The following is a 25,110-nucleotide window of genomic DNA, read 5'->3' on the forward strand; positions in this document are numbered from 1 at the left end:
AAACCTGTGTAACTTTTATTAAATTATCTTTGTAAAAATAACCAATAGTTTTCTCTTTTCCTGACAGGACACTGACTAATGCATGGTGCCAAGCCTCCCTTGATTTAAACCTTTTGCTTATTTCACTTCGTTTCAGCATCAGGCACTTTGATAATCATACATTTTCCTTACTCTCGATCTCAGAAGGGTTTATCACCATCAGTTCTCCCAGGTAGGTAAAGCATTTATTCCAGGAGACAAAAAGAAGTGAGTCGAATTTGAGTGCAGCCTGCAGGCCTTTGGGATCTGGAGCTTCATCTCCTAGCCTAACCATGTCTTCCTTTTTGGCTGATTCGGGACACTTCATGAAAGATGAATAAGAAATGTACCAAGAAAAGGGATGTAGCCTAGTGCTGGGAGAGGAGGTAATTCATGCAAAAATACTTCCTAAAGTGTTGAGAAATCTGTACATGTGAAGTGTTTTTGAATTCTATCTAGACATCTTTGAAAGAAAATTGCATCAGAAGACATTGGTTGGAATTTGAGTTCTGTGAGGTAAATAATCTTTGTTTCTCACAGCCTCTGTTCCTTACTTTAAAAATGAGAATGTTGGGCTTCCCTGGTGGCACAGTGGTTAGGAAATCCACCTGCCAAATGCAGGGGACACGGGTTAGAGCCCTGGTCCGGGAAGATCCCACATGCCTCGGAGCAACTAAGCCAGTGCGCCACAACTACTGAGCCTGCGCTCTAGAGCCCGCGAGCCACAATTACTGAGCCCGTGTGTCACAACTACTAGAGCCCATGCTCTGCAACAAGAGAAGCCACTGCAATAAGAAGGCCGCGCACCGCAACGAAGAGTAGCCCCCCCCACCCCGCCACAACCAGAGAAAAGCCCGCGTGCAGCAGTGAAGACCCAACGCAGCCAAAAATAAAATAAAATAAATGTATTAAAAAAAAAGAGAGAGAATGTTATAGGAGTTCCCAGGCTTTCCAGTGGTTAGGGATCCGCGCTTCCAACTACCTTGGCCCCGGGTTCAATCCCTAGTCGGGGAATAAAGATCCCAGAAGCCGCGTGGTATGGCCAAAAACAAACAAAAAACAAACAAACAAACAAACAAAAAGGATATTACTGAAACCAACTCATTGAGAGTTTTGTGTAAACAAATGCAGTAGTTACAATGAAAGCAAACATTACAATTTGATTTGCAATTCATGAAGTTATTTATGGACATTATGAGGTAAATTTTCCCATTACTCCTACACTTTACATATAATGAAGACAAGCTTTTTGATATAGTCTTATAATCAGAAGTAATAATACTATAATGAATGAATAAAGTGCTGCTCCATGAAATTAGACTTTCTGCTGTTAAAATCAGACACCCTAGACACAGTAGCTTAAAACGGAATGTAGGGGACTCCCCTGGTGGCGCAGTGGTTAAGAATCTGCCTTCCAATGCAGGAGACACGGGTTCGAGCCTGGTTCTGTAAGATCCTACATGGAGCAACCAAGCCCGTGCACCACAACTACTGAGCCTGAGCCTGAACTCTAGAGCCCGTGAACCACAACTACCGAAATCCGCGTGCTCCGCAACAGGAGGAGCCACCACAATGAGAAGCCTGCGCACCGCAACAGAGTGTAGCCCCCGCTCACCGCAACTAGAGAAAGCCCGCGCAGCCCGCGGCAACGAAGACCCAACGCAGCCAAAAGTAAATAAAAAATGAAGAAAAAAAAAGGAAATGTAAATTGCCGCTGTTAAAATGAAAACAATGTCAAAATTAGGTGAGCCTGCAATTTTAGGAAGAATTTACTTGTATGTATAGTCATTTTTATATTTACACTGAGAGGCCTCTCCCGTTGCGGAGCACAGTCTTCGGGTGCACAGATTCAGCGGCCATGGCTCACAGGCCCAGCTGCTCCACGGCATGTGGGGTCTTCCCGGACCGGGACACGAACCCTTGTCCTCTGCTCGACGGATGGACTTTCAACCACTGCGCCACCAGGGAAGCCCTATATTTACAGTTTTAAATTTAAACATATGTAGTTATAATCTTAAAGATCATTGAATACATTAATCAATAATTCTTAAACGTGAGTGCCTTTTCAGTTGGTGGTCTGACAAATTTTCACAAATACAGTGGCTTACAACAATACATTTATAATTTGATGGTTCTTTAGATCAATATTCTGAAATGAATTCCATTGAGCTAAAATGGTGTCAGAGTGCTTGGGCCTCTAACAGTGAAAATCTGTTTCCTGTCTTTTCCAGCTCCTGGAGGATTTTCCTTGTTCCTTGGCTCACAGCCCTTTGCTAGATTTGAAAGCCAGCAGTATCTGGCCACATTCTTCTCACACTGCCATCTCTCTGGTTCTGTACTCTGATTCCCTCTGCCAATGTTACGGGCCCTTGTAATTATATTAGGTTCACTTGGATTATCTAGGATAATCCTATTTATTTATTTGGCCACACACAGCATGCGGGATCTTAATTCCCCGAACAGGGATTGAACCTATGTCCCCTGCAGTGGAAGCGCAGAGCCCTAACCGCTGGACCTGCAGGGAATTCCCTAGGATAAGCCTATTTAAAGTCAGGTGATTAGCAACCTTAGTGCCATCTGCCACCTTAATTCCCATTTGTTATGTATCCTAACATATCCACAGACTCCAGAGATTAAAAGGTAGACGTTAAGTGGGGAGGCATCATTCTGCCTAGCACAGTAAGTGACAGTATTTTTAGAATTTGACAGAATGCTATATAGTTTCTGTTCTGGTGTGAGGACGAACATATGGACACACTACTGTATGTAATTTCTTGGATTTCATATACTCCCCTAAAGCTCATATAGACCTGGTGTAGATGTTTACCTCTGGGACTACAGAAAGCAAAAATTGACTATTTACAATAAAATAAACTCTCAAATACAGCTATCTGGTATTTTTAGTTTTCATTCTTTTACATTTTTAAATTTTTTTCTTTTGTTCTTTATATGTATTGTTTGAATGTTTATGTATTTTTTTGTATGTTGTGTGTGCATATTTATGTATTGTGTTGGGAGTGGGAAGCCTGGTAGTCATTAATTACACAAGATTATAGACTATTAGTACTTTTTTCCTTCCAGGGTTGAAATCCTAAAAATATCTTGTAAATACATTCTTAGCATTTGCTCCATATGGGTTGCCATTTATGGCAGTTTATAAACTTAAGCAGGTTTGTGATTATGAGAAAAGTGTCTATTTTCATGACCGTGATACATAGGACAGGAGAGTGGTGGTCGTATGAATTATTTTCATTTAAAAAGTTTTTTTTTTCTGACTAGGACAAAATAATCATAACATCCACCCTGAGAGAAAAAAACACAATTTAAGGGAGAGGAGGCACCAAAATATTTTAAGGGTATTTCTTTCCTAAACTGCCAGTGGGTTCGGCAATGGTCTAACTTTTCATTAGCCAAGCCTTGGAAAATTTCTCCTTACAATTAAATGGCCCTATCCTGGAACCGGTGATACTCGCTTTTCAATTTCTATGCACATTAACTGTGCTGCTCCCATTAATACTTAGGAAAGTTACATTGCTTTAATCAAATCGAATACATGTACATATTCTTCTTAGTACCACACAGCACTAACAAGGCATTGCCAAGGATTTAAGAGGATTTCTTAAATCCTCTTCACTTTTCATGGAGTCAGTTCGTAGGACACACTACATCACAGCAGTTCAAATGATACTTACATGTCCACACTTGGCTAGCCTTGTAGCCAAAGTGAGCAGTGAAAGCAAGAGAAGGCTATGCTACCATTTACCTAGAATGTAAATACATATTTTGTTTTCAAACCAAAATGCTGTGAACTTCAAGTGCTAGCACCATACAGCAACAAGTTCTTTTCAATAAATTAAAATTGAGTCTATTATGGCAATCATATTAGAGACGAGTCATTACAGCTCTTATGCTGAAAAAGTGGGTGGCTCTCAAAAGAGCCTTTGAGATTAACCACGAAAAGCACTTTTTTGCTGGGGTCACTTGGAGCTCGTGTACTTGGTGACAGCCTTGGTGCCCTCAGACACGGCGTGCTTGGCCAGCTCCCCGGGCAGCAGCAGGCGCACGGCCGTCTGGATCTCCCTAGACGTGATGGTCGAGCGCTTGTTGTAATGTGCCAGGCGCGACGCCTCGCCCGCGATGCGCTCGAAGATGTCATTGACAAAGGAATTCATGATGCCCATGGCCTTGGACGAGATGCCAGTGTCCGGGTGGACCTGCTTCAGGACCTTGTACACGTACACAGAATAGCTCTCCTTGCGGCTGCGCTTGCGCTTCTTGCCGTCTTTCTTCTGGGCTTTGGTCACCGCTTTCTTGGAGCCCTTCTTCGGAGCGGGAACGGACTTGGCCGGCTCAGGCATGACGAACACCGTGCCAAGTTAAAGAAAAAAGTATGTCGTGGAAACATCACTCAGGATATTTGTAGAGCTACTATGCAAATATGGTATTTAAAACTTTCACTTTGATTGGATAAATTTTCAACGTTGTTCGGTGGTATGCAAATTACGTGACAGCAGTTCTCCGTTTTAATTGGTTGCAAGCTTTTAGACCCTTTTAACCAATCAAACAGTGTAATTTACAATTCGGCTTCGAAGTATAATTGCTTCTCATTTGTTAAGAGGATTTGTACTTTCCTTTCGCTTCTTCTTTGCTAAGCACCTTGATTAGATTGATCAGATGTCGGGACGCGGAAAACAAGGTGGGAAGGCTCGTGCCAAAGCTAAGACCCGTTCTTCTCGGGCTGGGCTCCAGTTCCCCGTGGGCCGAGTGCACCGCCTGCTCCGAAAGGGCAACTACGCCGAGCGGGTCGGGGCCGGCGCGCCGGTGTACCTGGCGGCGGTGCTGGAGTACCTGACGGCCGAGATCCTGGAGCTGGCGGGCAACGCAGCCCGCGACAACAAGAAGACGCGCATCATCCCGCGCCACCTGCAGCTGGCCATCCGCAACGACGAGGAGCTCAACAAGCTGCTAGGCAAAGTCACCATTGCGCAGGGCGGCGTCCTGCCCAACATCCAGGCCGTGCTGCTGCCTAAGAAGACCGAGAGCCACCACAAGGCCAAGGGCAAGTAAACTGCAGTATTCAAGTTCTTGATCTTTGAGGAATCAATCTTAACCAAAGGCTCTTTTCAGAGCCACCCACGTATTCATTAAAAGGGCTTACATTTTCCTTATTTAAACAGGTTGTTGAAAATGATTTTCATCACATTTTGTCAACTTGGGAGATGTATTTACACCCTTATGAAATGCAAACTAATCATACCGTATAAAGTAATCAAAAAAGTACTCTTTAGCTAAGTAAAAATGATACAGAGAGACCTTGTGTCACATGTAATTAAGTCGATCAATGCAACAAGCCCTTAGTTGTTAACCCTCAGAAAAAGATAATGGTAGAGTAATACTTCGTCAATGTTGAAAGTTTAGGTGCAAATCTACTTAGTGACCTACAAGATCATTTAAACCACTCCTTTAGTACAATCTCATGTTGAAAGGAATTGTTTTGCATCCTAATGGGACAAGTTGATCTGTAATTCATACTTGTTTTTAATAGCCAGTCTCAACTCTACTGAGCTGGGCCCTAATCAATTGTAAATACTGGGCCCCAGGGACAGGGTCCCTCCTTCCTGACCACCCCCTCGTGGGAGTGCTGAGGCCAGTCAGCCCCCAGCTCCGGGAGCTCAGCGTCCCCTCGGAAGTGACTGCGAGTCAAGCTCCCCACCGACCCCCTCCCGCCTGGTCTCCCTCCCGCCAGGGCCGCTTCGTGCGCGGTGCTGGTCGGCCCCTCCTCAGGGGGGAGGAGACCCGGGCCGACTCCTCTCCACTGACCTGCCGCTGCCCGTCCGGGACGTGGCTGAACAGCCGGACACAATGAGAAGTGGATAGTCTGCAACCCGGAAGAGAGTCCTACAAGAAGGCGATGATTCCCGCTCCTAGATCTCAGACTTCCAGCCTCCAGGACTGAGAAATCATTTTTGTTGTTTACAAGCCCCCACCCCGCCCCGTTTATGGTACTTTGTGACAACAGCCCAGACTGACTTAGCACTCTTTTCTTCAAGTACATCGAAGAATTTGTGGAGCCCATCCATCTTATGAAACAATTTCCCAAATAACCAATATTCTCTCTATACACTCTGATTTGTCAACTTTTTTATTTATCAAAATTGTTATCAAAAAGCTTCCATATTTTTTCCTAATACATTGTTTCCAATCCAAAAAAAAAAAAAAAAAAGAACACAATTCTGCATAGCCTGGAGCTAGAATTTTTTTAGGCAGAGCTTAACAAAGGCTTCAGCATGACTTCACGGGACATACTTGTGTACCATTTACAAGTTTTGAGTTTTTCTTAACACCATTTTACACGAAGCTCAGTTGAAATTGTGAAACGTAGTGGGGTGCTTTTATGTGAGAATGTTATAGTTAGTGAAAAGTAAACATTTGTTAATATAATAGCAAGCATGAAATTAATTCAGAGTTAATGGTTTTAGTGCATTCCGAAAATCTCCAAGAATTGAGGCCTGCGCAGGTCCCAACTTGTCTGGTTTGGGTTGCTATCTGCCTCATAAAGCAGAGGGTTTGTCTTCTGGGAGGACAAAGTCGTCCTCTCCTCTGATAAAACCTCTCACACAGTTGGCTTTGCCATCTTCCATGAAGAGGACTTCAGAGATTGAGGACTCATGCGGCTGGGCTTTCATTTGAGGTAGAGAGAGAAGACCGTGGTTATAACCAGACTGTCCAGAGTGGGGTGTAGTTACCTCCAGAACTTTTCACTGTTAACCCAGCCTGAGATTCATGGTAGTCATACAAGTAGATTCCTTAACAGTAAATAATAATAATTATTTCCAAAAAGTTTTATTTCTTTCTCCTTTCCTCTCCCCACTCCCTCTCTTTTTTAATATGGCCCTAAAGAACCCTCAGACATATGATCAGATCACAAGCTATATAGATGTAAATTCTTTAGTTTTTGTAAAATCTGAAACATATATATCTTTAAAACACAATGCATCTTAATAGTAGGGATTTCTTTCTCCTCCTGTGGCCACAGCTCTTACCCCAAGCCAGAAAACTGACACTGGTGCATGTTAGCTTGGAATACAGTGCAAGGGCTCATCATAAGACTTAAGGGCAAGCCACATTAAGTCTTATGGGGAAGGTAGAGGAGGGTGTATTCAGGGGGCTTGGATTGGGTATAACAATAAGTGTTCAGGATTCTTTCCGAGTTCTGCTTTCATATGATCTCTGGACCCCTAAACTGATGGTTCTCAATTCTATCAGACCCAACACTCTTTTTCTATAACAAATACTGTAACTACCCCCTTTACTATCCTGAAATGAAATTCATAAATATAATCTACCAAAACATGACTTAACTGTAATATAAAAGGGGAAATAAAAGGAAAGTATTTTGTTATTTTAAAAAATCTCTAAGAGTTTAAAAAGAGAAATCAAGAAATTGACGTAAAATTAGCCTTACAACATTTGAATGAGGGTACAAAAATCTCTTGGCCAATCACATCCAACACGCCTTTTCAAAAAGTTGATCAAAAGAAAGCCAGTTTCATGTACCAAAGTTTAAAATTTTTATTCTGCAAACAAGATTAAGCATTGTAATAATTTGTGTTAAGTTCTGCGGAGAAAAGCCAAAGAACATTGTAAAGAAACAGCGTAAGGAAGATAGAGGTGAGAAAGGGTTGAAAACAGCCATTCAAAGGGAGGCTGATGTCGGAGAGTGAACCTCGCTACCAACACCTTCACTGCGAGCCGTAAGGAACAAATGCCTTGTCCAATCAGAACGGAACTCTTTATATATACCAGTAGGGGGCGGGCGGGGGGCGGGCTCTCATTTTTCCACCAGCTAGCTGCTTTCCGGAAATCTGGCATGGCTCGTACTAAGCAGACCGCTCGCAAATCCACCGGCGGCAAGGCACCGCGCAAGCAGCTGGCTACAAAGGCGGCCCGCAAGAGCGCGCCGGCCACGGGCGGCGTGAAGAAGCCGCACCGCTACCGGCCCGGCACGGTGGCCCTGCGCGAGATCCGCCGCTACCAGAAGTCCACGGAGCTGCTGATCCGCAAGCTGCCGTTCCAGCGCCTGGTGCGCGAGATCGCGCAGGACTTCAAGACCGACCTTCGCTTCCAGAGCTCGGCCGTGATGGCGCTGCAGGAGGCGTGCGAGGCCTACCTGGTGGGGCTCTTCGAGGACACCAACCTGTGTGCTATCCACGCCAAGCGCGTCACCATCATGCCCAAGGACATCCAGCTTGCCCGCCGCATCCGCGGGGAGAGGGCGTAGATTTGTTTCTCCCGATGAAGTGTCAACTTCTGAAAAACCCAAAGGCTCTTTTCAGAGCCAACCACCTTTTCTGTGAAAGATTCCTGTGCACTGGGACATCCATTCCGAGCGAGGAAATAAAACCGCTCCTCCCAACCTCCGCCTCCGGCAAAAATGGTGTTACAAGTTCTTTAAGATTAATTGGGTGGCTCTGAAAAGAGCCTTTAAGGTACTCAAATCTTTTTTTCTTACTTCTTTTTGGGGGCCGCCTTTTTTGGCTTGACCGCTTTAAGCCTGGCTACCTTGTGCTTATGAATTCTGGCCTTGGCTGGACTCTTGGCCATCTTCGGTTTGGCTGTCTTTACCTTTTTCGAGCTCTTGACCACTTTCTTGGCCCCGGTATCTGCTAATGGTTTCTTTGCCTTCGGAGTCTTCTTAGCGGTTTTTTTCGGACTGGCAGCGCCTGTGGCCTTCTTGGGCTTCTTTGCCCCAGTAGCCTTCTTGGGGTTGGTCGCGCTTGCTTTCTTGGCTTTGGGCTTGGCTTCCCCGGTGTCCGACTTCTTGTTGAGCTTGAAAGAGCCCGAGGCGCCAGTGCCCTTGGTCTGCACCAGGGCGCCCTTACTCACCAGGCTCTTGAGACCCAGCTTGATCCGACTGTTGTTCTTCTCCACGTCGTAGCCGCCAGCTGCCAGCGCCTTTTTGAGCGCAGCCAGAGACACGCCGCTGCACTCCTTGGAAGCTGCGACAGCCTTGGTGATGAGCTCGGATACCGGGGGCCTGGACGTCTTGCGCTTCACGGCACCAGCAGACTTGCGAGCCTTCTCCTTCACAGGCGTCTTTTCCGCAGAAGTAACAGGAGGCGCAGCAGGTACGGTTTCAGACATGGTTGTTGGTGTGGATGCCGAACAGTAAAAAAATTAAAGACTCAGAATTGAGTACCGAGACCGAGAATGTGTGTGTTATATATACACACAGCGCCACTGCGCGCTGATTGGTTCCCAGCTGGCTTCCAGCTTGACAGCAACCTAGTCTCAGCTCTGTCTCGGAGTTGTGTTTGTTACAATTCAGGAAAGCAAAAAATTAAAAATCTTCTGTGGAGGAACCACACCAATTATATTCTACAATGAACCGGGACAGCTCAAGCTTTGAGACCTTTACAGTTTCTTCTTCCAGTTTTTGTCGCTTTGGTCTCAGCCTTTTTCAAAATCCCCCGACACTCCTACAGATTCACAGGTCAGAGAGACAACTTTTTGAGTTTCGTTTAAAATATAAATTCTTCTCTTTGTGCCTTCAATAGCTTGCTCTCAAGTAACATGCTATACATTCTTGGCTTTTCATACCTTCAACAACTGCTTGATTCTCATTGACATTTACCTGGAAAATCTGTTTCATATGAGGAGAAATAACACAGGCTCTTTCCGGATTTCTGTACAAGAACTGTAGTAAAGGCTGCTTGGAATAACAGCAATATCTGATAAGAAAAGTCATTATTTAGTTTGGAAAATTTTATCATAGCTTTTTGTGACTATTTAGAGGGTTAGTTAATTTGGGGGCTTTAAGCATTCAAAATTTATGTAGGAAAATAGCAAAAGCAATAATCAATGATCCTCTTGACCTGGTAGTTGGGCTTGTGTTGCACTAGCTGATGGCAGAGGAGGTCCAGGTACAGGCATAAAATAGAGTTGGACCGCTTTATGGGGTTTTAAAGATTCATTTATTTACATTGTCTTTATTAGGAAGGATCAGTTATTAAAATGTTCACAAGCTCTTGGGTTCAGGGTTCTGTCATGCTTTGGAAGATAAACTTTGGCAAAGTATCCAAGTAAAAGAATTAAGGAATATACACACGCACAATACTCCCACACATACTTATATAGAATTCCCTTAAGAGAGGGAAATTGAAAAGCATTTATATTCATTACTACATTCTTATTTAAGCAGGGATATAGGTTTATAGGAAACACAATATAGGTCATGCGTTATGTTCAGTAGGAAATAGATTGATGGTAGAAAGTGCTTTGATTTTCTTCTTCAGGCCTCAGACTGTTTGTCTTTAACATATGTTTATTTTGAAGCAGCCATGGACTTCTTTGTATTTCTGATAAACGTTATGAGTCCCTTCCCAGAATAATGCTTTTCAGTGCTTAAGATAATATACATAGGATTACAAAGGGAAACAGTTGTATTAAAATACCATTATCAAATTTATCAAAAATCCAAACTGGTGAAGTATTAATGTGTGCTTCTTTATTAATACATTAAATAACAAGATTACCCATATGACCAAGAATTACCACAGTTTAGAAGGTGTAATATATTTAAACAATATTAGAGATTGAGATATTGACAGCTGCAACTGCAACATGGTTATGAATATAGCACAGGTCCTGCCACTCACACTGTTTGTTGCCTGCATTCACAAGTGGAGGAAATGCTAAGGTTCACTTGGAGTATAAAGTAAAGACAAAGGGGGAGTTTTTGCTCAATACAAGTTTCCAGGTGCTCTGAATCCATCTATATAGCTCAGGTTAAGAACGCCATTCTGGAATTTGTTTCTGTGCAGTGTAAACTCATGGAACTCCTTTGATGAACTTGAGCCTCTTCACAGACCATGGAGAAAGAGCCAAAGCTATCCAAGTCAGCTGGAACTCAAGGGAATTAACCATAAATTAAATCTTTAGGTATTTATTATTTTGAGGAGTTCTCAAAAAGAAAGTTTTAGTAAATTAGATAATCACTTAGACTTTCACTTTAGAGGAGTGAATCTTGAGTGGAGGAGTTAGGAGCAGACATGATACTATAATATGTCATAATAAATAATGCTGAGTGATTACTTATTTAGATATTATTTTAAGCAATTTGGATTATCTCTTTTAAATTCAAGTGCTCTATAATTTACACTTTCTTATACATTTATCGATAAAAGGAAAAAAACTGAGTATAAGCTGCCCAAGGTCACAAGCTAGTATGTAGAGAAGGCTGTCTCCAGAGCTTGACTGGACACTGTAATGCCACCTGGTTGCAGAAGTAGAATGCGGTGACAGATACAATGCCAGATACAAACTGTCCACAGTTAAATATATAATCAAACCATAAATCTTAGACTTACAGCAGAACAAGGTTTTTTATCACTTTGGGATATACATATTTATAAATCTCCAATGTAGCGCTCAGTGGTTTTTAACCTGACTTGACCTCTTAAACGTGTATTGTAACCTTCTTATATTTTTAGTTCCCTCTGTGGGGTCATCCAGCCTGCATACCAAAGACTCTGCTTAGTTAACCAAACATAAATGGACAAAACTAATGGAAGCTTAAACAATAAAGATATGATTTACTTAAAGCATTTTATAAGAGACAACAGCGTGTACTAACTGATTATTTCATATTTTGGAAAGACTGAAGAACAGTATCAGGCTTCTTTGTGGAAAGTGTATGATCTGTTGCCCCACTTAACGGCTGCCCGTATTGTACAGATGCACAAACACACGTATCCATTTATAGGAGCATTTATTAAATCCCATCTCCAGGATCCACTGTCGCTTCAGGCGCCCCTCATAGTTGCCACAGTTCTGAGCAAGGGACAAATAAGCGAAGGGTGGGAACTGAATGTTGTTACCGCCCCTGCTCTTGCAGTTTTCAAACAGGTCCGTCACATTACTATAAAATTCCTAAGTGGCGCTGTGGAGATCACTTCGCTGCGGGTGTGATAGCTGTATTTTCGGAATGTCTGGGCGTGGTAAAGGTGGAAAGGGGCTGGGGAAGGGTGGCGCCAAGCGCCACCGCAAAGTTCTTCGAGATAACATCCAGGGCATCACTAAGCCTGCCATCCGTCGGTTAGCCAGACGTGGTGGCGTCAAGCGTATCTCTGGCCTTATCTACGAGGAGACCCGTGGGGTATTGAAAGTGTTTCTGGAGAACGTGATCCGGGACGCTGTCACCTACACCGAGCACGCCAAGCGCAAGACTGTCACCGCTATGGACGTGGTCTACGCGCTCAAGCGGCAGGGCCGCACTCTTTACGGCTTTGGTGGCTGAACTCCTGTTGGCAGTCTCCCTGAGCCTCCTAAAACCAAAGGCCCTTTTTAGGGCCACCTATTCTTTCACTCAAAAGAGTTTTGAGCTTGCTGTTCTAAAGTTTTCTTAAGATGTTTGGGTCAGTACTGTTTACAATCTGTAAATTTAAGTTGATTTTATCTGATTCGTTTTTGGTATGTTTCAGATTAGTCGCAGGTCGCTAAAGCTGGTCCATAACCTCAGGTTGGACTGTATATTCAATATATTTAGTGTGCTTATAGCTAGGAGACCAACAGGACGGTAAACTGCAGGTGACATTTTGTGCAACTGTCAGTGAAAAAAGGTGGAGAACATCACAGAAGAGATAAGAGGTAAACCCTGATGCTAGGAAAATGGAAAATGGAACGTAGACACTTCTGTGGGCTGAAGACATTAAAACAGTCTGCCTTCTTGGACAACAAATGATAAATGGTGGAGGAGAAAGGGGGATGATCAATCAACATAAAATATGTCGAAGGCAGTCAAGTTCTACCAGAGAAACAATAAGAGTACTTGGAAATTAACATTGTGAATCAACTATACTTAAGTAAAATAAAAGTACTTGGGGTTTCCTCTTGTTTAAAAGTGGAATGGAGACAGGACAACTTGTCTCTGCTTCTCTGAGCTGTCTTCCCATGTCCAAAGCTACTGGTTTCTCAATCCAAAAGAAGCTTTTATTAAGGTTGATATAAATGCTTGATATAAATATACAGGTTTATGTTTACCAACTTACTATGTTGATTCTTTATCTTGAATATTCTTAGACTTGATTACAAGCAGATTTACCTTAAATTATAGATGAGAGTTGCATAACACGTATCCTGACAAAGAGTGCTGGACTGGGCCTTTCAAATCCAGGTCTTCCTGAGTCAAATCCCACCTTGTTCTCTACACATCAGGAAATGAGGCAAAATAAGCAGTTCTCAAGTGGGTTACCCATTTCTTTTTCTTACCTACTGTAAACTTTCTACAGTCTCTCAGGATTGTCAGCATGCCACTGTATTCTTTGGTGTCCTCAGAATGGGCTTTATTCTGTGAAAAAATCTTGGTTTATTGTGATACAACTGGTATTTCTTTCCAGCGAACGTGGTTCACTGTATTATAATAACGTATAGCTGGACAGGTGGCTCCCTACTGTGAGATAACATTCCTGGCTTGTCTGGGAGCAGAGGGGAGTATGTGACTAAGTGCTCTTTTGGGAGTGTAAGCAGAAGACACTCCCAGGCTTTAAAACCTTTCCTCCTCCTGCGAGCTATGAAGGTGCTGATATTGTTTGACCCAGCAGAGACCATCAGGCTCTAGGGGTGGCAGAACAATGACTTGTAAGGAACAAGAGTTCCTGATTGATCAGGAGGGGCAGAGCTACCCCACAGAGCTGGACTAATCATAGTGTATCTGTTCCATGAACAAGACTGTCTTTAAGCTAACTTATTTTTGAGTCTCTGTTACAGCAACTTAACTTTATCATACCAAATATGGTTTTCTCAACTTATTTACCAGTATGACTGTCCTTCCATTGGCCAGAAAGCTCTTTTAAGGAAAGCTAATGCCAAGTGAGCCTCTCTCCTTGACGTCTCTTCCACTGTGTTCCATGCTAGACAGAACACAGAATAGGGACTCATTACATGTTAGAGACGGGTGGGTGGGCTATCCATATGTCTTAAGCAGTTGTAATCTGGATATTTCAGAGTACTGTTTCCCCGAGGAGAGAGTTCTTAACAACATGTGGATCAGAAGCTCCTTTGAGAAACTGGTAAAAAGTACACATATTGGACATAGATGGATATTTCATGGGCTCATAAAAGGAATTCCCAGAGCTCCATGGATTCCTGTCAACAGCTTGGAGTCTAGGATTTTAGAGTCTGAGGTGTAAAGATCCAAAATTTAAGGTTAGAGAGGAAAGGACAGACAAAATGCATAAGGAACACATTGAACAAGAGTGAATTTGTCACCATTTATTCACTATGTGCAGTAGACCTATATATTCTCGAGAAGTTAGATCAGGTCTTAACACTTCATAACTCAGAATGCAAGATAGCCCATTTGGAAAAATTTTGATTCTCAAAGGCCCGAAGGCCCAAAATGACTGTATCTCATGAGATTTAAAAGTAAATAAAAACAGTGGGGTGTTTATTTTTTAGCCTGATTAAGGAGGAAGTCCATGAATTTCTTCTTAAGGCCTTTTGAACTTGTCTTCCATTGCTAGTCTTGGAAAATATATTCAACAGGGTCTATGTCATTGAATAAATCATTTATTAAGTTTACAAGAAACATTCCCAATACCCTTTTTCAGAGATAAAAAGGAGCTGGAAAGCTTGTACAGAGAGATGATTATTCTTTGTCTCTGTGTCTTAACCAACCGCTCTATGCCTCTGTTTCCTCATAAATGGAGGTAACAGTAGTTCCTATCTTACATGTTTGGGGGTGAATAACATTAAATATTTGTTAAGCATTTTGGCCAGTGCATGGCCCATGGTTCATGCTCCATGTTCGGGCTATTATTAACGCTAGTATTAGCATTCTTATTTCTCATGACATTTCTCAGAGGCCCAGAGAAAAAGAAAGTGGCATTTTGAACCATGAAGACATACACTTGAAGTCTTGAATTACCATTTTCTTTCTTTGTGGTCTGTGGTAAATTACTAACCCCTGTTCCCTTATCTGTAATGTAGGCGAAAATTCGTATTTTCGTGAGGACTGAGTGAAAACATAGGATTATGTGTTTATGCATATGTTTGACAAATATAGTTTACATATATTCTTAAGAACTTGCAAGTGCATTAATGGAAGTTCTTTTGGATGTAAACATAAAAAAAAACCAATTCCAGATTATTTAAACAAAAAAAATTCTCTTGAAAGTTAAGTTTGCTGACCGCACTTAAGCAATTACTGAACACTCGGTCCTGTCTTTTTCTTCAGTTCCTTTTCCTAATTTCTAGGAAAACAAATCTGATTGATCCAGCTGGGCAGATGCCTGCATAGATCAAATATGATGACCCAAGACAGAGGGTAAAAACATAATGGCCACACATGGCGCTCAGCCCTGAGTGGAGCTGTTCCTAGGAAAGAAGTAATAATGGAGCCCTGAAGTTGTCCCAGATGATGTCTGGGCCGCCCTTCAGTCCCATAATCCGAGTTCACAGGGATCTCTATTAACTGTATCCAAAGCTCATGTTTGTTCTTAGCCTTCTAGACATCACACCAACTTGGTCACGTCCTCCTTGGTGAAATACATTATTTTCTTGACTTTTTTGACTCCGCTCTCCTGATTTTCTCCCAAACTCACTTGTCACTCTTTAGAATCTTTTGCTGTCTCTTTTTCTCTAAAGTTTGGAATGCCTCCAGGATAAACTCACTTCTTTATTCTTCCTCCATGGGTAATCTCCAATCTCATGCCATGCTGACAACATTAAAATATCTATTTCCAAATTTTCAAAAATTTCTATGTCCAGTCCCCATTTGCCTTTGAATTCCAGACTCGCATATACAACTACTCACTTGACATCTACAATGGAGTGCTAAGGGCATTTAAAAATTGTCATGTTCCAGTCTCAGAAAACTCATCCTCTCCTAGAATTCTTGATTATCCAAGAACTTTATTAGCACTGCAGGGCAGTAGATAAACACAGAACCTCTGGAGCCACACTGCCTTGGGTCTAACACCAGCCCCACACTTTGCTCAATTAAAAGGAGAGAAAAGTTGCATCTAGATAATGTGCATGTTAAGCAGAGGAAGTGAGTTAACGTTTCTAAAGAGATTGGCATAGTTTCCTAAACATATAAAGGGCTCAACAAATGTTAGCTACTTGATTCTTCACCCATAAAGCCTAACTCTTCAATAAATCCTTTTGACTTTCTCCTCCTAAATCTAATTCTAATAATTTCACCAGAATTATTGCAATAAGCTTTCAATTTTATTCCCTGCTTCTTTCTACTTTTGATCCCATAAAATTCATTCTCCCCATAGTGGCTAGAGTTATTAAAAATTCTAAGAGTTTCCCATGACACAATAAGAATCTGGGTGCCTTCTTTTGGCCTATAAGGTCCAACATATTCAGGTACCTGTTTGATCCCCAGCCTCATTTTTTACCCCTTTACCTTACTAATCTCCTAGCATACAGACCTTATATTCCTTGAGCACAAACTCCTCCCTGCCTTGGCCTGGAACTTTTATTCCCTGGGTTGTGGGTTCCCTTATCTAAAGCATCACGTAATTACTATCACAGCACCTGGTTTTATTTCAAATAGTTTCACAGGCCTCAGAACTTCTATTTGAAATATCTTGCTGAGTTATCAACGTGTTGATTATCTCTCTCCTCCCACTTGGATATCAGCCCCAGAAGATCAGCCTGTCTGTCTCACCGCTGTAACTAAGGCCTCTCACAGAGGAAATCCAATCAATATTTGACAAAATACTGAATGGAATCGCTTCTCTACTGCCATTAGAGACATCTTCCTAACAATGGAGCCAATTATGTCAGTCCCTGCTCAGAAGCTTTCTATAAATTTTTGTCGTCTGCAAAATAAATTTAAACTTCATTATTTGACATCCACACCCTTCACCTTCTTCTATTATACACTTATCTTTGCCACCAGGAAGCTGATGTGGGCAGGGGCTTTGGTAGCTTGTTCTTCACCATATATTAGACGTTCTCAAAGCCTCCTACCAAATAAGCAGCACTGTATCTGCTGGGCACTTTTTAGTAATCCGAGTTCTCAGATCTCCCCCAGAGCTAATGAAACAGAAACTTGGGAATGGGACCAGCAATCTGTCCTTTAACAAGCCCTCTGGGTGATTCTGATGCACACTCAAGTGCTTTATGTCCTCAGTACATAATTTAGTGCTTGGCACTTGAATATGAATGAACTTGGTGGATGCTCCTCTGTCTGCCTAGAAGGCCCTTACATCAGGCAGTGCAAGTGCCTTGCCAAAAGTCATTTGTCCTCTTCCTTTCTAATACAGCCTCAATTTTGTTGAGGTGTCCCTTTCCTCCCTGCCTTGTGCTCCAGGGAAGGCAGAGTCCCTCTCTTAGCCTCAGGAATGGGGTTCTGATTCAACCACATCAATCCTAAGTGTCCCATGTCCCTTTAGTAATGATTAATTTGGGGGTCTGGGTATACATCCAGTTGTTTGTGACTGTGAGAGCCTTTAACGATGGAGGCCAGCTTCCCCAAGGATATAATAATGATTAAGCTGAAATTGAAGTTGTTGATCAATAAACTGTGTGTGTGCTGGGGATGGATGTGGAATCAGGGGCATTTCAGACAGAGAAAAACAGCAAAGGCCTAGAAAAAAAACAAACCAAAAAACAATGAAGAAACACAAAACAAAAGGGAGAAAAAGAATCCTCTGAGGTTGGGTTGGAGAGTTAGGTGAGGGCCAGACTTTTCAGGGCTTGGGGCCATAGCACAGGTTTTTGATTTTTGTGAGGTGGATGATCATCCAAAGGCTGTGAGCAGGTAAAAAACAAAAAGCCCCCATGGTGACTCTGGAATGGAAACTAAATACCCTATGAACAGAGGAGTTTCAGTACTACCTCAGACTAAAGTCAAGGTGAGCAGAAACAGTCGAAATGCAATTGTAATTCAGTAACCTGAAAATAAAGACTTGTTTGTATCTTTGTGCTTATTTTATTATTTACCTTTTTGAGACAATAAAATGGAGACCAGATAGACTGGCCCTGGAGGCTGGCTAGGAGTGTTTCTCAAGGACACTGATAGCAATGCTTGGGTGGATTTGGCATTTCCATTTATGGGTGAAGTGCCCTCAACTGAACCTTTTTCACCTGACTTCCTGAAGGACACCTCTACCTTGCAGTTTCTGGAGAAATGAGGGAAGAGCCCTGCTCTTTATTTCCCGGGGTTTAATCTCTTGGGCACTATGCGATCACAAACCGTAAGCTTCCAAACCTCAGTGTTCAGCTCACAACATTAAAAAGCATCTCTACTTCTACAGTTGTTCCTCTCTGCGTTCTGAGCCGACCCTGGGTCCCTCTCTTCTTCCTTGCCAGGATCCCTCCACAGTTTCTGAACCAAGCAGAGGGAGGAGATATGGAGGCAGGATAGGGCGATGGGCTCAGAAGGGAGCTCACGGGGGACAGAAAAGGACAGATTGGAGGCGACAGAGCCAATCTTTATATTATGTGGCTACTCTAGTGAGAAGACAGGCGGCTGAATACAGAATTCTGTGAATTTTGCAGGTCTAGTTTGTAAAACGAGTCAGGAGAGTGGGGAGAAGACTGCATTCTCCAAACAAAAATCTAATGACCAGGAAAGAGATAAAACAAAATAAAAAGTTAGTAACTATTTTCCCCTTACTGGAGAGCTGCAGCCACCCAACATAATATGCTTGTAAAGAATCTTAGATAAAATGTTCAGCCAAGACTTGAAAGCCCTAGGCAAAGGGCTGGGGGTGAGGGAGTGTGAGGAAAGGGAATTAGATCCACACAAAGGAACCTAGGCGGAAGACCCTCAAAGTCATACTAAGAAAGTTCCGGTTTTAGACGGTGGGACTTTCAAACATAACTGTGGTCTCTTGGACGTTACAGCCCGACGCTTTACATAAAACCAAGACCAGAGCTTCACAAAGCACCGATTCCAGCCCAGAGAGCACCCTGTACAAATTTTATAAAGGTGACCTAGAGCTCCAAGGATTGGGGTTAGCACTAAGTGGTTTCAGTGCACGTTCGCTTTAGCCGTTGGGAACCCTCATACGCGGAACAGTAGATTTGCCGCCCGAGGATCGCTTACTTTTTAAGTACTTTGTTTGCTAAGCGTTACCCTTGACACTAATTTGATTCCCAGAGTTCACGAAACCGCACAAGCTAGTGCGCAGCTCTGATTGTGAAAACGTGAAATGGCTCTGAAAAGTGGATATAAACATACTTGGAGCTGGTATACTTGGTGACAGCCTTGGTGCCCCCGGACACAGCGTGCTTGGCCAGCTCCCCGGGCAGCAGCAGGCGTACGGCCATCTGGATTTCTCCGGAAGTGATGGTCGAGCGCTTGTTGTAATGCGCCAGGCGTGACGCTTCTCCCGCGATGCGCTCCAAGATGTCATTGACGAACGAGTTCATGATGCCCATGGCCTTGCACCAGATGCCGGGGTCCGGATGGCCCTGATTCAGCACCTTGTACACGTACACGGAGTAGCTCTCCTTACGGCTACACTTGCGCTTCTTCCCATCTCTTTCCTGGGCCTTGGTCACCGCCTTCTTGGAGCCCTTCTTCGGGGCCAGGGACTTCACTAGTCCAGGCATTGTACCGTCGATGTCTTCTGAAAGAAAAGAAAACTGGTGTACGTCCCACCGGATCCTGCTTATTTGTAGGCAACGTTACGCAAATGAAGACTTAGTTATGCAATTGCTGATTCGTTCGTCTTGAGGTCTGCATGCAAATAAATCATTCCAGATATACTGTCTCACTGGTCATATCCTGAGACAGTTTTCCAGCAATCAGGCCACCTTCTTTAATCTAGTTAACCTATTTTATAATGAGTTCTGATTCGTTTATAACAATTCAGATTAGTTTGTTAATTTTAAAAACTAGAAGTAACTCTCTCCAGTGTTTTGAAATACCAAGGAGGCAAAGCTCGTGGCACGGTTAGTCTCCGATTTGCAAGACCCATTTACAGCTCCTGGAAAAGCTGTATCTTTACATTTGAATCCAGTGAGAGGGAAAGGAAGAACTGAGAAAAAATAGGCGGTTATCCAGACAATTCCGAGTACAGTGTTTCCCACTGAACAGAAAATGCAGAAATACAGCGTAAAAACAAAGGGCAGGGAAATAAAATTACATCACTTGAAGGGAGATAAGAAAGAAAAGAATTTCGTAGCCTATATGGCTATAAACCTTCGAATTGGAAAGGAGCAAATCACATCCAGTTTAGCCACAAAGGAGGGTCAGAAATAGTTCTTCAGCCTAACTAGTGAAATGATAAAACAAACAATAAACCCAAAAACTTACTAAAAATTAAGAATCCGGTGTTTAACACATTTATTTTAAATTTATTATTATTATTACCATCATCATCATCTTTGTCTGAAACCGGCTTCTTAGTTCTTTCAGTACCATCTTTCCTTTCTGCAGAGAGGTGTCCTCCCTGAATTTGACTTTTTTTCCTAACATTCCTCAGGCTACCCAAACTTCCGCCCCCCACCCCCACCCCGCCGTGTTTCAGTGAAAGCTTCCTGAAATTAGTAACCTAGGTTCATAGCGCCTCCTAGTGACTTGTGAAGGCAAACATAAACCCCTTCAGGAAGGAAGCATCGTGAACCCAAGTTCTCTAGATATACTGTACACAGATTGATTGTGATTTATTTATTCAGTAATTATTTAGCATCTGTTACGTGCCAGACATTCTACCAGGAACTTGGAATGTCCAAATATAAGCTTATAATAAATGTTATCAAATCGAAGAGGAAAACAGACACTATGGAGGGTCAGGCATCCAAACAAAGAAGAGCCTTAGATTCCCTCTCTTTCCCTCGGGCAGTGAATTTCAGATATTGAAATTATCAGAGACTATAAAATAACTATTTACTGGAAGTTTGAAGAAATAAAAATGTAATAATACAATCAACGAACAAGGGACCATCAAAACCAGGCTAAGTTAAAAAAATAATAATAAAATAGAACTAGAAATAAAAAAGAGCTATATTCCATAATGATAAAATAAAAATCCACTGATAAGATGTAACATTCAGGACCTTATATGCACCTGACCACATAACCACTAACTATATAAGCAACAACTGGCAGAATTAGCAAGAGAACTTCAAGTTTACAGCTGTAGGGCAAGCTTTCATATACTACTCTTATAAATTCACATAACAAGCAAAGAAAAACATGTATGGTTATAGAAGATTTGGAAAACACAATGAACAAACTTGATCTATCTGTGATTCCTGCACTTAACACAAAGAGATTGTCCAATTTTTAAAAGCACACATTTAATAATTTCAAAAATTCAACACCCAGTTTAGAAAAAGTCACAATGGATACAAAAAAAAACAGTTTCATATATACGGCACTCTTTTATCAGCTAATTAAAGAGCAATAGAAAATATTTGTTTTAAGATAGTAAAAATAAAACAATCTTCCCATATACTTGGAAACTAAAAGTGCACTTCTAAATATCATGGATTAGAATATCGTAAGGGAAATTATGTAATATTATGAGATAAATATGAATGAGAATAATACATATAAAATTTGTTGGATGTATCTGAAGCTGTACTAAAAGGGAGATATATAATATTATATGCATATATTAAGGAACAAGAAACACTAAAGATAGGCAAACTAGGTGTTCAACAAAAAAAGCTAAAAAAAGAACAGGAAAATAAATCAAATAAAGTAGAAAGAATCAGCCTTAGAATTCTCAGAATGTGTTGTACTGTTGTGAATGATGTTCTGTTTCAATTCCAGATAGGTCATTGCTAATATACAGACAGGTCATGAATTTTTATGTGGTGCACATATTTACCAACCCTCTTGAGCTCTTATTAGATCTCATTGTTTATAGATTCTCATGGATTTTCACATTGACATATTATTTTAAATATGTCAACCCTGACCTGAAATTTTAAAAAAAATTAAAGAAAAAAATGGAGATAATCATAAACCACAAGCTTGTTCTTTGAAAAACCTTATAACAATAGACAAACATCTAGAAAAACTAATGAGGAAAAAAGAAGAGAGTGTGTGTGTGAATAAATCATAGGAATAGAAAAGGGAAAGTAGCTACCAAAAAAGAGATATAAAGAACCACAAGAATGCTATGAAGAACTTTTATAAAAAATTAAACTTAACAGAAAAGGATAATTTTCAAGAAAAAAATTAATGGGTTGAATAAACAAGTTATGATTAGGGAAATATGACAGGCAGTTAAAAAAAAATCTCCTGTACTCTTCAATCTAAATGATACCAAGCACAACTGGGTTTTACAGGTATTAATGAATTTAAGTAATTGATAATCCCTATTTTACAGAAGCCATTTCAATAGAAAAATAGCTCTCCTTTTTTTTCTTTTGCAACTGTGTACACTTACCTAAACTGGACAAGAACAACACAGAACTAAAACAAAGGGAGAAAGGAAGAGAGAGCCGAGAGAAAATTATAGTCTCATTTTACTCATGAAATTCATTTTTTAAAAAAAAGCCGTATTTGAAATGCAAGCAAATGGAAACCAAGAGACCATATTATTTAAAAAAAATAATAGTATATCATATAGGGTTTATTCCGAGAATGGAGGAAAAGTTTAACAGCAAATCTGCCATTGTAAGAAATTAATAGAGAAAAACTGTTATCATTTGCATAGATACTGGGAAAATATTTGTTAGAATATGACACTCCGGCTTTATAAACATTTTTAACAAACTAGAAGGATAAGGAGTAGCTACTTACTTCATAAGGAGTAGCTACAGTGAGCACAACATTTAAGTGTAATTTTAGAATGATTCCCAAAGAGTCAAAAGAAAGACAAAAGTTTGGTGGTACTACTCCTATTCAACATGGCACCAAGGGTCTGGCCAATACCATGAGACAAGTACAAGTAAGAAGGGTAAGGATGCAACAAGAAAAGATGTTATCTTTTTTGTCTGAAAATAATGTCATTGTAAAAATTCATGAAAATCTATAAACAAACAATTAGACCTTACAGAGCTTAAGAGCGTTGCTTGCTACATGAGCACCACATAAAAATTCATGGCCTTTCTGGAATTGAAACAGAAAAACCAGAAATCATTTACAACAGAACAACACTTTCTAAGGATTCTAAGTCCAGGCAAATATATTCCAGATCTGTATGAGAATAAAACTATGAAATGCGATTGGAGGATACAAAACAAGATTCACTCAAATTAAGAGATAGATATACACTATACTATGTTTGTTTTGTGATGACTCAATATGCTAAAATGTTCATAAACTCCAAAATAAGCTAAAAATTCAATGTTATGCCGCAAAACAGCACTGTATTTTTGGTAAAGCACTGTAAAATTCATGTTAATGAGCAAAAACAGTGAAGATGATTCTCCGAAACAAAATAAAACCAATGAAAAAGAAAAGAAAGAAAAAAGAAATAGTGGGGCAGGGAATCTAAGAGAAGCTAGGATCATCAGACCTTGAGCTGTCAGAAACTATATTAAGCATTTGTTCAAATCTTTGTAGGCAAAGTCAATAAGAGGGCTCAAAGTAGCCTGGCTACTTTGCTCTAAATTTTACTTGCTATGATTGATTCGGATTGGTTAGAGTTACCAAGAGATAATGTCTCTAGTGCAATGGTTTAGAGCAGGGACCCTGAGCTAAGCTGCTTGGGTCAGAATCCCCTTTGCCATTTACTAATTAGATGACATTGGATAAATTATTTTAAGCTCTAAGTGACTCAATCTATCTGGGTAAAATTGGGATAACAATAGTTCATCGGTGTGTTACGAGTATTAAAGGAGTTAACATCTGGAAAGCACTTGGAAATGTGTCTAGGTGTATGCCAAAAGAAAAAAAATTTAAGTAAATAAAAATAACTGGAGATGGTTGTGTGCAAACTGCACCCAGGGCTGCATTATGTTTTGCGGGCCCTATGCACTTTTGCCTTCCTGGGTCCTCTCCTCCGTAAAAATAATAAGAAAAATAATAACACTATTAAAATTATATAAACATTAAAATATTAGTATTACACAGAACGTTTTCATCGACCTAAAAGTTCATTTTTAATCCTGATTTTAGAAGAAATTAAAATATTTTCGTGAGCCTCTAAAAGTACTGTGAGCTGTAGGGTCTGTGTCTACCGTAGCCTAATAAATGTAGGCCCTTCGTGCATCTCAAGATGAAATTTAAAACACATATAGTTATTCAAGTGGGAAGTAATAATAATTCACACACACATACATATACACGCACTTAATCCTCACACAAAGTGCCCTAGAAATGTGTTGATAATAAACAGGGGCGGTGCAAGGAAGATGTCCTGGGGATTAGTTATGAGGGAAAGCGTCAGCTGAGAAAAAGTCAAAAAACTACCGGAGGTCTGCTACCCTGTTTCTCGGTCTTCAAACTGCTCAATTCCCCGTTTTAATCTGCGCATGTCCTCACGGACTGTTGGGACTCTCCAGTATCCAGTGGTAGCGGGAAAAAGCTGGGTCGGCAGAGCCTGCGCATCAGCAGGTGGCTGCCACGGGAAATCTCGCGCGCGCAAATGGCTGGCGGAAGCCTGCAGCTTACTGGAGAACCCCGGGGCGGCGGGGAGCGGGGTGGGGCGGGGGAGCCGAAGTGACGTAATGTGGCGTATGCGTAACGTGGGGCTCTGGGAGAAGCCGCGGAACGTGAGGTTGGGTGAGACGATCCAATGAGCGAGCCGGCGTGGAGCGGCGTGGCGGGACGGCCCTTGGACAGACCCTGCGTGGGGGGGGGGCGTGGCTACGGGCGGGAGCCGACAGAGGCCGGGTGTGGAGCGACACGTTATTCTTTCCACCCTTGCGTGGCTGTACCGGAAGGAGGTGCCAATTTTCACGACTTGACACTTCCAGTTTAAACTCAAGGTGATTTTTCAGTTTTGTGCGGCTATTTGGTAGTATCATTTCAGGGACATCCCAAGTCGTAATTTAAATCACAGTTCTCCAGGTGTGATCCCCGACCAGCAGGATCAGCACCACCTTGATAATTTAGAAATGCAAATTACTGGATCCAGGTCTAGTGAATCAGAAACTGTGAGGTGGGGTCCAGCAATCTGTTTTTAAAAACCCCTCAAGGGAATTCCCTGGCAGTCCAGTGGTTAG

At 41.6% G+C, this 25,110-nt stretch overlaps 6 protein-coding genes across 6 annotated transcripts; 3 read left to right on the top strand and 3 right to left on the bottom strand.

The window, feature by feature from the left end:
• Positions 1-3,676: 3,676 nt before the first annotated feature.
• LOC309813692 (histone H2B type 1-C/E/F/G/I-like) lies at positions 3,677-4,415 on the bottom strand. The gene has a single exon (XM_082638751.1). The coding sequence runs from the start codon at positions 4,374-4,376 to the stop codon at positions 3,996-3,998; it is 381 nt and encodes a 126-aa protein (XP_082494877.1). The 5' UTR covers positions 4,377-4,415; the 3' UTR covers positions 3,677-3,995.
• Positions 4,416-4,679: 264 nt separating this feature from the next.
• On the top strand, positions 4,680-5,610 carry LOC309813767 (histone H2A type 1). Its single transcript, XM_082638896.1, has one exon. It carries the CDS (start codon positions 4,693-4,695, stop codon positions 5,083-5,085), a length of 393 nt encoding a protein of 130 aa, XP_082495022.1. The 5' UTR covers positions 4,680-4,692; the 3' UTR covers positions 5,086-5,610.
• Positions 5,611-7,419: 1,809 nt separating this feature from the next.
• LOC309814130 (histone H3.1-like) lies at positions 7,420-8,299 on the top strand (the record flags this gene model as incomplete). The annotated part of the gene is made up of 1 exon (XM_082639560.1): positions 7,420-8,299. Exon 1 carries the CDS (start codon positions 7,784-7,786, stop codon positions 8,297-8,299), a length of 516 nt encoding a protein of 171 aa, XP_082495686.1. The 5' UTR covers positions 7,420-7,783.
• Positions 8,300-8,526: 227 nt separating this feature from the next.
• LOC309814129 (histone H1.3-like) lies at positions 8,527-9,190 on the bottom strand (the record flags this gene model as incomplete). The annotated part of the gene is made up of 1 exon (XM_082639559.1): positions 8,527-9,190. Exon 1 carries the CDS (start codon positions 9,160-9,162, stop codon positions 8,527-8,529), a length of 636 nt encoding a protein of 211 aa, XP_082495685.1. The 5' UTR covers positions 9,163-9,190.
• A 2,814-nt stretch (positions 9,191-12,004) lies between these two features.
• LOC309813907 (histone H4) lies at positions 12,005-12,316 on the top strand (the record flags this gene model as incomplete). Its single annotated transcript, XM_082639099.1, has 1 exon — positions 12,005-12,316. One exon carries the CDS (start codon positions 12,005-12,007, stop codon positions 12,314-12,316), a length of 312 nt encoding a protein of 103 aa, XP_082495225.1.
• A 6,842-nt stretch (positions 12,317-19,158) lies between these two features.
• On the bottom strand, positions 19,159-19,593 carry LOC309813172 (histone H2B type 1-L-like; the record flags this gene model as incomplete). Its single annotated transcript, XM_082637750.1, has 1 exon — positions 19,159-19,593. The coding sequence occupies one exon, from the start codon at positions 19,591-19,593 to the stop codon at positions 19,159-19,161; it is 435 nt and encodes a 144-aa protein (XP_082493876.1).
• Between the last annotated feature and the right edge of the window lie 5,517 nt (positions 19,594-25,110).

This window comes from Mesoplodon mirus (genome assembly GCF_964341445.2).
Source record: "Mesoplodon mirus genome assembly, chromosome: 12".
In the NCBI taxonomy this organism is placed as follows: Eukaryota; Metazoa; Chordata; class Mammalia; order Artiodactyla; family Ziphiidae; genus Mesoplodon; species Mesoplodon mirus.